Source organism: Carcharodon carcharias, chromosome 5, assembly GCF_017639515.1.
Source record: "Carcharodon carcharias isolate sCarCar2 chromosome 5, sCarCar2.pri, whole genome shotgun sequence".
NCBI classification, from domain to species: domain Eukaryota; kingdom Metazoa; phylum Chordata; class Chondrichthyes; order Lamniformes; family Lamnidae; genus Carcharodon; species Carcharodon carcharias.
In genome coordinates this window covers 14552777-14567694 of record NC_054471.1, presented here as the reverse complement: position 1 = coordinate 14567694, position 14918 = coordinate 14552777, and the positions used below count along the sequence as shown (strand labels likewise).

Genomic DNA, 14918 nt, shown 5'->3' with positions numbered 1-14918 from the left:
ACATCCCATGAATGAATTTAAAAAGTTTACTCCCCCTACGAATCCGAGTTTGCAGGTAAATACCTGGAGGAAACTGGAACTGAGTTGTGCAGACCAAGAAGGTTTCAAGATCCGTCTGCATGGAGTTCACAGGATGGCAGTGGGATATTACAACTAGCCAAAGCACTTCTGCGTGAGGGAGGTACAAATTTAGGAGAATATCATGATTGCTACCCACTGACCTCTGTAACTCTTTAACAGTAAAATTTTCTGCTGCACACATAAAGAATACCTATGTGAGCGAGGTCAAACGGATACACCATCAATACTCAGTGCCTTCAGGCAGGATGGAAAGAAAATTATAGATATTCAAAATAACTATTGACATTTGTTTCCAAAATAGCACTTGCAAAGAAGGGACTCATTCCCATTGTCTGAAAAGCTCACCTGCGAACTGCTCGAAATGCCCTGATGGTGGTGAGACCAGTCAGTGTCTCAGAGAACTGCGCATACATTGGTGACAATGTGATAGCTGTGAGGCGCTTGAGCTCCCTTGAGGTGAAGCGGTAGTAGCGCTGCATGTAGAAGTAGAGTATAACCAATGGCACTAGAATCAGCAAGATCCACGGAAGACTGTAGCTAATCATCAGAATTGTACCTAACAGGCCATACGTAGTTGCCAGGAATATATTGAGGATGAAGGGTAGTGTGTCGCCCACGCAGTAGAGATCAGACGAGAAACGGTTCACAATGCGTCCGATCGGTGTAATATCAAAGAATATTATTGTTGCCTAAAAATAAAATGAAAAACAATGAAGAACGTTTTTCCAATTTCTTTCCCTGATGCTTGAACAGTGAGTTGGGCATTCTATTAAATTAAACAGTGTATTACAACCAATTCCCAAATGGCCCCCATCTATACTTGCACTGTGTAGGTTACTGCATAACAATCAGAAACAGAAAGCCAGTCTTATGTCTCAGAATCATACAGTGCAGAAGAGGCCCTTCAGTCCATCGAGTCTGCACCAACACGTGAGAAACACCTGACCTACCTACCTAACCCCATTTACCAGCACTTGGTCCATGGCCTTGAATGTTATGACGTGCCAAGTGCTCATCCAGGTACTTTTTAAAGGATGTGACGCAACCCACCTCCACCACCCTCCCAGGCAGCACATTCCAGACTGTCACCACCCTCTGGGTAAAAAGGATTTTCCTCACATGCCCTCCTGCCCCTTCTGTCCCCTCGTGACTGACTCTTCAACTGAGGGGAGCAGCGGCTCCCTATCCACCCTGTCCATGCCCCTCATAATCTTGTACACCTCGATCAGGTCGCCCCTCAGTCTTCTCTGCTCCAACGAAAACAACCCAAGTCTATCCAACCTCTCTTCATAACTTAAATGTTTCATCCCAGCAACATCCTGGTGAATCTCCTCTACAACTCCTCCAGTGCAATCACATCCTTCTTATAATGTGACGACCAGAACTGCACACAGTACTCCAGCTGTGGCCTCACCAAGGTTCTATACAACTCCAACATGACCTCCCTACTCAATTGATAAAGGCAAGTGTCCCGTATGCCGTTTTCACCACCCCACTAACATGCCCCTCCGCCTTCAGAGATCTATGGACACACCTGCTAAGGTCCCTTTGTTCCTCAGAACTTCCTAGCGTCATGCTGTTCATTGAATGCTTCCTTGTCAAATTATTCCTTCCAAAGTGTAGCACGTCATGCTTTTCAGGGCTAAATTCCATCTGCCACTTATCTGCCCATTTGACCATCCCATCTATATCTTCCTGTAGCCCAAGACATTCAACCTCACTGTTAACCACCCGGCCAGTCTTTTTGTCATCCGCAAACTTACTAATCATACCCCCCACATAGTCATCGATGTTGTTTATATAAATGACAAATAATAGGGGACCCAGCACAGATCCCTGTGGTACGCCACTGGACACTGGCTTCCAGTCACAAAAGCAGCTTTCTGTCATTACCCTCTCTCTCCTACAACTAAGCCAATTTTGAATCTACCTTATCAAATTACCCTGTATCTCAAGTGCATTTGCCTTCTTGATAAGTCTCCCATGTGGGACCTTGTCAAAGGCTTTGTTGAAATCCACAAAAACTACTTCAACTGCACTACCCTCATCTACACACCTGGTCACCTCCTCAAAAAATTCAATCAAATTTGTTAGGCATGACCTCCCTCTGACAAAGTCATGTTGACTATACCTCTCCAAGTGGATATAAATTCCCTCCTTCAGAATTGTCTCCAATAATTTCCCTACCATTGATGTGAGACACACTTGTCTGTCGTTCCCCGGTTTATCTCTACAACCCTTCTTAAATAGCAGAGCCACATTAGCTGTTCTCCAGTCCTCTGGTACCTCCCCCATGGCCAGAGAGGAATTAAAAATTTGGGTCAGAGCCCCTGCGATCTCCTCCCTTGCCTCCCTCAGCAGTCTGGAACACATATCACCCGGACCTGGAGATTTGTCCACTTTTAAGCCTGCCTACACCTCCAATACCTTGTCATTCCCTATAACAATTTGCTCAAGAACCTCACAGCCCATCTCCCCGAGTTCCATACCTTCATCCTCATTCTATTGGGTGAAGACGGATGTGAAGTATTCCTTCTACCGATGTCCTCTGGCTCCACCCATAGGTTGCCCCTTGGTCCCTAATGGGATCTACTCTTTCCCTGGTTATCCTCTTCCCATTGATATACTTATAGAATATCTTGGGATTTTCCCTACTTTTACCAGCCAGAGCTTTCTCATATCCCCTCTTTGCTCTCCTAATTGCTTTCTTAAGCTCCACCCTGCACTTTCTGTACTCCACTAATGCCTCTGCTGATTTTCTCTCCTTATACTTGCTAAAAGCCTCTCTTTTCCTTCTCATCATATCCTGAATATCTCTGGTCATCCATGGTTCTCTGGGCTTGTTACTCCTTCCTATCACCCGAGAGGGAACATGTTGAGCCTGTACCCTCCCCATTTCCTTTTTGAACAGCCCCCCCGTCCACTGCTCTTCTGTAGATTTCCCCACAAGTAGCTGTTCCCAGTCTACCTTGGCCTCCTGCATACAGTGCAGAAGAGGCCCTTCAGTCCATCGAGTCTGCACCAACACGTGAGAAACACCTGACCTGACCTAACAGTTGATAAAAAAGGAAATAAATAAAATGAGAAATATAAAAACATGTTGCAAGAGGTTTTGCAGGTTTAAAAAAAAAGAGAGAAGCAACTACAGTAAACATTGGTCCCTTAGAGGCAGAAGAAATTATCATGGGAAATAAGGAAATGGCAGTGGTGTTGAATAAATATTCTGTGTCACAGTAGAAGTCAAATTATATAACAGAATAAATATAACTAATGGGCTATTAAGGTGAAGGAACTTATATAATTGCTGAAAAGAGATTTGTTGCTGAAACTATTCATTTTGCATTTACCAGGACAAGCGTAAGAATGGCAAAGCTCAAACAAACACAATTTATACTACCAGAGTAAAACTGTGCTGAGTTCTGAAGAAGAACCATACAGACTCAAAATGTTTCTCTCCACTGATGCTGTCAGACCTGCTGCATTTTTCAAGCAATTTTTGTTTTCGTTTCGGATTTCCAGCAAACTGTGCTGATTGGTTGGAAGTCTGATTGGCCGAAGCATTGCCATGGAGAAAGCAACAGGGAACTATAGGCTCCCCATGCTCTCGGGTAATTCAAAAAAGCTCAAGGCTTAAACATATTCCTTTTGTTTGTAGAGAACGGGTTCCTGCATGTGAATGTCGCTTCTAGCAAGTGCAAGTGAGCAACATTACGACTTTGACTGATCATTTTAAATTGGTTGCTGGTGTAGCTCAGGTTTGTCCAACCTATGGCCCCAGGGCCAGAATGCAGGCCATTATGCCTCTCTGCTTGGCATGCAGACCCAGCTTCAAAATACTGGTAAGTGCGTGAAGGATTCAGTAAAGAGCTGCTCCTCCAATCATAGGTCACTTCTCTCTTGTATTTGCTGCTAATAGGCTCAGTAGTCTGTGATTAGAGGAGTAGCAAACATTGTGCTTCATTCAGCCTGCGGCATGAACACTGGTGGTGACAGCTGTTTGGGGGGGAGAGAGAGAGAGAGAGAAGGCCCCCTACAGGAATCAACATGGTGAAGCGGCATTTGCATCAACAGCAAGACCCAGGACAGCTGGTGTTTTGGACAGGGCAGGGAGAAGGAGGTCTGTCCCGAACCTCTCTTCAATGTTTTAATCTTCAGACCACCCAGGCCCTTGGGGAGCCATGAGTGAATCAGTCCTGACTGAATGAAAATCCTAAGATGTTTTACCACTACATTAAGAGCAAGAGAATAGCTAAGGAAAAGGTAGGGTCTATCGGAGATGCACATGGTAACATGTGGGTTGATTTAGAAGATGTTGGCAGGCTTCACAATTGGGTACTTTGTCTCTGTCTTCACTAAGCAGAGGGATGATGTAGACATTCCAGTTAAAGAGGAGTGTGAAATATTAGATACAAGCGTAGTGAGAGGAAGTAGTTGTGGGACTGGCATCCTTGAAGGTGGAAAAATCAGCAGGGCCAGATGGATTGTATCCTAGGCTGTTGAAGGAAGCCAGGGAGGAAATAGCGGATGCTCTGAGGATCATTTTCCAATTCTCCCTAGATACAGGTGAGGTCCCAGAGAATTGGAGGTCTGTGAACATTGTACCATTATTTAAAAGGTTGCAAGGGATAGGCCAGAATATTATAGGCCAGTCAGTCTGACTTCGGTGGTGGCCAAATTATTGGAAACAATTCTGAGACACAGGATAAACTGTCACTTCCAAAGGCACAGATTGATCAGGGTTAGTCAGCATGGTTTTGTAAGGGGAAGATCGTGTCTTACTACTTAATAGAATTTTTTGTGGAAGCAACAAGGAGAATTGTTGAGGGTAGTGCAGTGGATGTTGTCTACATGGATTTCAGTAAGGCATTTGACAAGGTCTCACATGACAGACTAGTCAGGAATGTGAGATCTCATGGGATACAGGGGAAGGTGGCAGGTTGGATCCAAAATTGACTCAGTGACAGGAAACAAAGGGTAATGGTCAATAGATGATGGTGTTGCACAGGGCTCAGTGTTGGGGCCCTTGCTGTTTGTTGCATATATTGATGACTTAGTCTTAAATGTAGGACGCATGATTGGGATAGTTGCATATGAGACAAAAGTTGGCCGTGTCATTGATGGTGAAGAGGATAGCTGTCGACGCCAGAATATCAATGCTTTGGTTGAGTGGATGGAGAAGTGGCAAATGGAATTCAATCCGGAAAAGGGCAAGGTTTGGGGAGGGTGAACGAAGCAAAGAAATACTCAATGAATGGGAAGTTATTCAGAGGGGTTGAGGAAGTGAGAGACCTTGAAGTGCATGACTACAGGTCCTTGAAGATGGCAGGACAAGTGGACAAGGTGGTCAAGAAACTATTGGGAATGCTTTCCTTTATTGGGCGAGGTATTGAATACAAAATGCTGGTTAGGCCACAGCTGGAATTTTGTGTACAGTTCTGGTCACCACATTGCAGGAAGGACCTAATTGCTCTGGGGAGAGTGCAGAGGAGATTTGCAGGAATGTTGCCAGGACTTGAAAACTGTAGCTATGAGGAGAAAGTGGATAAACTTGGATTGTTTTCCTTAGAACAGAGAATGCAAAGGGGTGACCTAATTGATGTGTACAAAATTATGAGGCACCTAGAAACAGTAGATACTAGAGACTTGCTTCTCCTAGCTGAGGGGTCAATTACCAGGGGACATGGGTTTAAGTTGATTGGCAGAAGGATTAGAGGGGACATAGTGAAGCAGCCCACTTGATTGGCATCACATCCACAAACACACTCTCTCCACCACCGACACACCATAGCAGCAGCATGTACCATCTACAAGATGCACTGCAGGAATTCACCAAGGCTCCTTTGACAGCATTTTCCAAACCCGTGACCACTACCATCGAAAAAGACAAGGGCAGCAGATAGGTGGGAACACCACAACCTGCAGGTTTCCCTCCAAACCACTCACCATCCTGACTTGAAAATATATCATCGTTCCTTCACTGTTGCTGGGTCAAAATCCTGGAACTCCCCAACAGCATTGTGGATGTACGTACACCACAAGGACTGTAGCAGTTCAAGAAGGCAGCTCACTATCATCTTCTCAAGGGCAACTAGGGATGGGCAATAAATGCCGGCCCAACCAGCGAAGCCCACATCCCTTGAATGAATAAAAAAAAAGTGGAAGAAAAGCATTTTCACCCAGAGAGTGGTGCCCATCTGGAATTCACTAAGTTGGTGGTTGAGGCTGAAACACTCGACTCATTTAAAAGGTACCTGGATCTGCATCTGAAGTGATGTAACTTGTAAGGCTACGGATCAGGTGCTGGGAAGAGGGATAAAAATGAGCGGCTAGTTTCTTTTTCCTCTTTGTTGGCTGGCACAGGCACTTTTTCTTTAATCATTCATGAGATGTGGGTTCGGAATATATTTCCAAGTCAGGATGGTGAGTTACGTGGAGGGGAATCTTCAGGTGGTGGTGCTCCCACCTATCTGCTGCCCTTGTCCTTCCAGGTGGTAGTGGTCGAGGGTTTGGAAGGTACTGCCTAAGGAGCCTTGGTGAATTCCTGCAGGGCATCTTGTAGATGGTACACACTGCTGCGTCAGTGGTGGGGCCGAGGACACTACCCTGAGGAACTCCTGCAGTGCTGTCCTGGAGCTGAGATGACTGACCTCCAACAACCACAACCATCTTCCTTCATGCTAGGTATGACTCCAACCAGCGGAGAGTTTTCCCCCGATTCCCATTTACTCAAGTTTTATGAGGGCTCCTTGATGCCACACTCGGTGAAATCCTGCCTTGATGTCACTCTCACCTCACTTCGGGAGTTCAGCTCTTTTGTTCTAGTTTGAATCAAGGCTGTAATGAGGTCAGAAGCTGAGTGACCCTGGCGGGACCCAAGCTGAGCATCAGTGAGCAGGTTATTGCTAAGCAAGTGCTGCTTGAGAGCACTGTTGATAACCCCTTCCATCACTTTACTGATGATGGAGAGTAGTCTGATGGGACAGTAATTGGCCGGGTTGGATTTGTCCTGCTTTTTGTGTGCAGGACATGCCTGGGCAATTTTCCACATAGCTGGGTAGATGCCAGTGTTGTAGCTGCAAAAACAGCTTGGCTAGGGGCGCGGCAAGTTCTGGAGCACGTCTTCAGTACTATTGCTGGAATATTGTCAGAGCCCACAGCCTTTGCAATATCCAGTGCCTTCTGATGTTTCTTGATATCACGTGGAGTGAATTGAATTGGCTAAAGACTGGGACCTGTGAATCTGGGGACCTCTGGAGGAGGCCAAGATGGATCATCCACTCAAAACTTCTGGCTGAAGATTGTAGCAAATGATTCAGCCTTATCTTTTGCATTGATTTGCTGGGATCCTCCATCATTGAGGATGGGGATATCTGTGGAGCCTCCTGCTCCAGTGAGCTGTTTAATTGGCCACCACCATTCATGACTGGATGTGGCAGGATTGCAGAGCTTAGATCTGATCCGTTGGTTGTGGGATCGCTTATCTGTGTCTATCACTTGCTGCTTATGCTGTTTGGCAGCCAAGTAGTCCTGTGTTCTCGCTTCACCAGGTTGACACCTCATTTTTAGGTATGCCTAATGCTGCTCCTGGCATGCCCTCCTGCACTCTTCATTGAACCAGGGTTGATCCCCTGGCTTGATGGTAATGGTAGAGTGGGGGATATGCTAGGCCATGAGGTTAAATTGTGTTTGAGTACAATTCTGCTACTGCTGATGGCCCACAGCGCCTCAAGGATGCCCAGTCTTGAGTTGCTAGATCTGTTTGAAATCTATCCCATTTAGCACGGAGGTGGTGCCACACAACACGAGGGAGGGTATCCTCAATGTGAAGTCATAATCATAGAGTCATGGAGGTCGACAGCACAGAAAAAGGCCCTTTGGCCCATCGAGTCTGCGCTGGTCAAACAAGTATCTAACTATTCTAATCCCATTTTCCCGCACTAGACCCATAGCCTTGTATGTCATGGCATCGCAAGTGCACATACAAATACTTCTTAAATGTTATGTGGGTTTCCACCTCTACGACCCTTTCAGGCAGTGAGTTCCAGATTCCCACCACCATCTGGATGAAAAAATTCTTCCTCACATCCTCTCTAAACCTCCTGCCCCTTACCTTAAATCTATGCCCCCTGGTTATTGAACCCTCCACCAAGGGGAAAAGTTCCTTCCTGTCTCCACTATCTCTGCCCCTCATAATTTTATACACATGAATCATGTCCCCCCTCAATCTCCTCTGCTCCAGGGAAAATAACCCCAGTCTATCCAATCTCTCCTCATAACTAAAACTCTCCAGCCCAGGCAACGTCCTGGTAAACCTCCTCTGCTCTCTCTCTAGTGTAATCACATCCTTCCTATAATGCGGATTCCAGAACTGCACGCAATATTCCAGCTGTGGCCTAACCAGCATTTTATACAGTCCCAGCATAACCTCCCTGCTATTATATTTTATGCCTCGGCTAATAAAGGCAGGTATCCCATATGCCTTCTTAACCACATTATCTACCTGTCCCGGTGGACATACACACCAAGGTCCCTCTGATCCTTGATACTTCCCAGGGTCCGACCATTCATCGTGTATTCCTCTGCCTTATTTGTGCTGCTCAAGTGCATCACCTCACACTTATCTGGATTATTTACCACCCCACCAATTTTCGTGTCATCCTCGAACCTGCTTATTGACCTGCCTACATTCAAATCTAAATCGTTTATATATACCACAAACAGCAAGGGACCGAACACCGATCCCTGTGGAACCCCACTGGTCACAGGCATCCAGTCACAAAAACACCCATCGACCATCACCCTCTGCTTCTTGCCACTCAGCCAGTTCTGGATCCAATTTGCCAAATTGCCTTGGATCCCATGGGCTCTTACCTTTGTTATCAGTCTCCCATGCGGGACCTTATCAAAAGCCTTACTGAAGTCCAAGTAGACTAGGTCAAATGCATTGTCCTCATTTACACACCTGGTCACCTCTTTGAAAATTTCAATCAAATTGGTCAGGCATGACCTCCCCTTAACAAAACCATGCTGACTGTCCTTTATTAATCCCTGCCTCTCCAAGTATAGATTAATTCTGTCCCTCAGAATTGCTTCCAATTGTTTCCCCACCACTGAGGTTAGACTGACTGGCCTGTAGTTCCCTGGTTTATCCCTTCCTCCCTTCTTGAATAACGGTACCACATTAGCTGTCCTCCAGTCCTCTGGCACCTCTCCTATGGCCAGAGGGGTTTTGAAAATTAATGCTAACGCCCCTGCTATCTCCTCCCTTGCCTCACTCAACAGCCTGGAACACATTTCATCCAGGCCTGGAGATTTATCTACTTTTAAACCTGCTAGACCACATATAACCTTCTCCCTTTCTATGCTAATTTCTTTGATGATATCACAGCCCTTCTGCCTGATTTCCATACCTACATTGTCCGTCTCACTTGTGACCACCAACACAAAGTATTCACTTAGAACCCTACCTACGTCTTCTGGCTCCACACACAAGTTACCACTATGGTCCTTAATGGGTCCTACTCTTTCCCTAGTTATCCTCTTACTCTTAATGTACTTGTAAAATAACTTTGGATTTTCCTTTATTTTATCTGCCAATGCTTTTTCATGCCCCCTTTTTGCTCTCCTAATTTCCTTTTTAAGTTCCCCCCTACACATTCTTTTCTCCTCTCGGGCTTCCACTGTTTTGAGGCCTCGGTATCTGCCTCCCTTTTTCTCTTTATCCAATCCTGAATATCCCTCGACATTCAGGGTTCCCTGGAATTGTTGATCCCACCCTTTGTCTTTACTGGAATACGTTGGTCCTGTAAGCTTCCTATTTCCTTCTTGAATGAGTCCCACTGCTCTGATGCAGATTTACCAAAAAGCAGCTGCTCCCAGTCCACTCTGGCCAAATCATATCTGAAGGTGGGACTTCGCCTCCACGATGATTGTGTGATGGTCACTCTGACCGATACTGTCATGGACAGATGTCTTTGCAGCAGGCACGTAGGCAAGGATCAGGTCAAGTATGTTTTTCCCTCTTGTTGGTTGTGTCACCACATGCCGCAGACCCAGTCTAGCAGCTATGTCATTTAGGACTTAGCCAGCTCGATCAGTAGTAGTGTTATCAAGCCACTCTTGTTGATGGACATTTATTGCCCATTCCTAATTACCCTTGAGAAGGTGGCTGTGAGCTGCCTGCTTCAACTGCTGCGGTCCATGTGGTGTAGGTACACACACAGTGCAGTTCGGTAGGGAGTTCCAGGATTTTGACCCAGTGGCAATGAAGGAATGGTGATATATTTCCAAGTCAGGAGGGTGGTGTCTGCTGCCTTTGTCCTTCTTGAAGGTAGTGGCTGTGGGTTTGGAAGGTGCTGTCTGAGGAACCTTGGTAAACTCCTGCACTGTATCTTGTAGATGGTCGCTGGGTCAAAATCCTGGAACTCCCTTCCTAACAGCAGTGTGGGTGTACACCACATGGATTGCAGCAGTTCAAGAAGGCAGCACACCATCACCTTCTCAAGGGCAACTAGGGATGAGCAATAAATGCTAGCCCAGCCAGTGAAGCCCAAATCTCGAGAATGAATAAAAAAAAAATATGTATTTCTAAATGTTTTGCTATTACATCATTTAGAATAGACTCTAATGTTTTCCCAATAACAGATGTTAAGCTAACTGGCCTATAGTTCCGTTTTATTGTCTCCCTCCCTTTTTGAATAAGGGTGTTACATTGGCAGTTTTCCAATCCTCTGGAACGTTTCCAGAATCTAAGGATTCTTGGAAGATTACTACCAGTGCATCCACTATCCCTGTAGCTACTTCCTTTACTATCCTAAGATGAAACCCATCAGGTCCAGGGGACTTATCAGCCTTTAGCCCCATTAGTTTCCTTAGAACTTTTTCTCCAATGATAGTTATTGTATTTATTTCCTCCACCACTTTTGTCCCTTAATTATTTAGTATTTTAGGAATGTTGTTAGTGTCTTCTACCATGAAGACTGATGCAAATTATTTGTTCAACTCCTCTCCCATTTCCTGGTTCCCCATTATTATTTCCCCAGCCTCATTCTCTAAGGGGCCTATGTTCACTTTGGCCTCTCTCTTCCTTTTAATATATTTAAAGAAGCTCTTACTGTCAGCTTTTATATTACTTGCTCGTTTATCCTCAAATTTTATTTTCTCCCTCTTTATTATTTTTTGGTCATCATTTGTTGGTTTTTAAAACTTTCCCAATCCTCTGTCTTACCACTAATCTTTGCCACATTGTATGTTTTTTTCTTTCAACTTGACATTATCCTCAACTTCCTAGGTTAAACATGGTCAGTTTATCCCCTTCCTAGAATCCTTCTTCCTCACAGGGATATATCTTTGTTGTGAGTCATGAACTATTTTCTTAAACTTCTGCCATTGTTCAACAACTGTCTTTTCTGCGAAACTCCTTTCCCAGTCCACTCCAGCCAATTCTGCCCTTATCCCTTTGCAATTACCCTTATCTAAGCTTAGCATGGTTGTTTCCGACCCAGGTTTCTTACTCTCAAACTGAATGCTAAGTTCAATCATATTATGGTCATTGTTTCTTAGGGGATCTTTCACTCCGGGATAATTTATTAAAACTACCTCATTACACATTACCAGATCCAAAATAGCCTCATTCATGGTTGGATCCACAACATGTTGTTCTAGGAAAATGTCCCAAATACATTCTATGAATTCTTGCTCCTGGCTACCTCTGCCAATTTGATTTTCCCAACCTACATGAAGATTAAAGTCTCCCATGATTAATGTACTAGATTTTTACATGCCCTCATTATCTCCTGATTTATTCTCTGTCCTGCAGTACAGCTACTGTTAGGAGGCCTATTCACTACTCTCATCAGTATCTTCTTCGTCTTGTTATTTCTTACCTCCACCCATATGGATTCTACATCTTCCAATCCAAGCTCATTTCTTGCTCTCATAATTATTCCATCTTGTACTAACAAAAAGCTACCCTACCAGCCTTTTCTTCCTGCCTGTCCTTTCAAAAAGTCACATACCCCTGAATATTTAGTTCCCAGCTTTGATCTCCTTGTAACCATGAGCCCGTAATGGCTATAAGATCATATCCATTAACCTTTATTTGTGCCGTTAATTCATTTATTTTGTTCCGAATACCACATGCATTTAAGTAAAGAGCCATTAATTTTGCCTTTTTGACCATTTTTTCCCCCTTTGACTATATTTGCTGCAGTTTTTTTTATATTTGTACACTCTGTCCCTTCCTATCACACTTTGGGTATCATTACCTAAATAACTGCGCTGCAAGACTGCCATATCCTTTTACTTTCAAAGTCCACGTATCCCCTCTCCAGAACCCTTCCCCTTCTATTTAGTTTAAAGCCTTCATTACAGCTCCAGTTATCCGATTCTGGTCCCAGCACAGTTCATGTGAAGCCCATCTTACCAGAACAGCTCTCTTCTATGCCAGTACTAATGCCAGTGGCCCATGAATACCCCAAGAATGCCCGGCCGCAAACATTGCAGCGGAATAAGAGCAGAGTCGGTTCAGACGACCACCGTCAACTGCCCGCTGCTTGGCCCTATTTATGGCCCCTTGGCCAGGCCAAGGGCAGGCTAACAAGGATGTCCACCTCCCTCCCTGCCCTCCTCCACAGCGGGTGCTGACTTTCTTTATATGTGATCGCAATTCAGCATAAAACAATTGAACAAAAGGATGAAAGGAAATAAACAATTGAACTGAGATGAAAGGGGAAAAAAAGTATTTAGAGTTACTGTGGAGAGCTTAGGATAGCTGAAGCTGTTTCACCTGTGGTGACTATAGCTGGAGCTGCTTTGGCTGTTGTGCTGAAACTGTGAGATGTAGCAACTGGAACTGTGGGCTTAGAGAGGAGGCAGTTTGAATCAACTATCCAATCAAGTCAGAAAAGTCTTTGGCTGAAAAAAGCAGTTTTATTCTGAAGTTTGGATTTTCACAGCAGAGTGAAAGAGATTTACAGGTCATGAGGTATGCCTTTATTGAAGCTACAGCAGTTTGTCTTGAGTAATATTAATGGGTTTTTTTATAGTTAAGCATCTATAAGGCAGTGTTGCCTGAAGGTCTTTTTGGGAGAATGTGTTATAAGGCTAATCTTAATTGTACAACTGTAACCTTGTGTGCTTAAGTTTTCTTTTATTCTTGTTAATAAAACTTTTACTTGTAATATTTCAAATCCCAAAAGTGTGAGGTGACCTTTTACTGTTGAGATCAGCAGACCTACTTCTCATTTTCAGAATACAACAAAAAAGGGTATGGCCCATAAGCCAAGTTTCCCTCTGGGATTTTTTTTTTATTAATTCATGGGATGTGGGCATCGCTGGTAAGGCCAGCATTTTATGCCCATCCCTAACTGCCCTCATTCAGAGGGCATTTTTAAGAGTCAACACGTAGCTGTGGGTCTGGAATTACATGTAGGCCAGACTAGCAGATTTCCTTCCCTGAACCAGATGGGTTTTTATAACAATCACCAATGGTTTCACGATCATCATTAGATGGTCATACTTTAATAATAGTTATCATTAGATTTTTAATTCCAGGTTTTTATTGAATTCAAACTTCTTCATCTGCCATGGTGGGATTCGAACCCAGGTCCCCAGAGCAATATTGTGGGTCTCTGAATTACTAGTCCAGTGACAATGCCACTATGCCACCGCCTCCCCATTTGTACAGCAATTAACATCGGCTGTGGTCATAACATAGATCAAGAACTGAATGGAGTGGGGGTCAAACCTGGGAGATTCGCTGGTCTCACTCTTATATATTGAAGTAGAAAGTTGAAAGATATATAGTTATAAATAAATATATCAATCAAACTTTGAAAGATTTGGAACCCTAGGATCCAGGGTTGAGAAACTGACCTTTAACACCTGAAGTAAAAGCCTGTTGTGAATAATCACTGCAGCACAAATTGCTCCATAGGCGAAGAGAAATGCTCGGGCTGCTGTGAATACAGTATTTAGTACAGCAATGCAGCCATAGACAGTGAGGTAGTACTTGATTTGTGGTGAAATCTTTCCTTTGGAGTGAGATCTGTCAACATAAATGGAGTGTGTTAGACAGCAAGCTACTATCGACCAATTTCACAAGAAGTATGGCATTATATTAGAGCCTTATCACCTCTCACTCAGAAACACCCTCGTATTGTGCACATGCCTTGAATTATTTGCCATGGCATTAAGTGTTGCCACATAGAAAATAATTCATTATTCAATCATGCATCACAACTTGAAGTGTTAACATCCACTGCCAATCCTTCCAAGAGATTGTTCTCCCTCGACAAATGTGAAGGTGGGTGAACATGTAGCAGATGAAATTTAACGCAGGGAAGTGTGATGTGAAGCATTTTGCTATGAAGAATGAGGAGATGGAATCTGAAAATAAAGGTACAATTCTAAGCGGGGGGCTTGCAGGAGCAGTGAGATCTGGGAAAAGATGTGCACAAAACATTTAAGGTGGCAGGGTAGGCTGAGAAAGTGGTTAATAAAGCATATGGGATAGACACATTGAGTGCAAAAGCAAGGAAGTCATGATAAACCTTTATAAAACACTGGTTAGTTAGGCCTTAACTGGAATATTGTGTCTAATTTTGGGCACCATGCTTTAGAAAGGAAGTGAGGGTTAAAGAGAGGGTGCAGGATACTTGACAAGAATCATTCCAGTTCGAGGAACGTCAATTACATGTACCGTCCTTATGGCACTGTTCATAATTTTTCAATCTTCCTTAGACCAAAGAGTGGTACGAGAGGACCAAACACTTGTTCAAAAAAGGGTGTAAAAATATGCCCAGCAACTACAGGCTAGTCAGGTTAACTTTGGTTCT

At 44.1% G+C, this 14918-nt stretch overlaps 1 protein-coding gene across 2 annotated transcripts in view; it reads right to left on the bottom strand.

Annotated features, from left to right (window-relative positions):
* The window catches only part of abcc10 (ATP-binding cassette, sub-family C (CFTR/MRP), member 10), a 310704-nt gene that overhangs the window by 43421 nt on the left and 252365 nt on the right, over positions 1-14918 (bottom strand). For both annotated transcript variants that reach the window (XM_041187839.1, XM_041187840.1), the window contains 2 exons: positions 13957-14128; positions 427-770 (listed from right to left, as the gene is read on the bottom strand). In XM_041187839.1, the coding sequence (XP_041043773.1) occupies positions 427-770; positions 13957-14128 (516 nt within the window). The remainder of the gene's footprint in view (positions 1-426; positions 771-13956; positions 14129-14918) is intronic.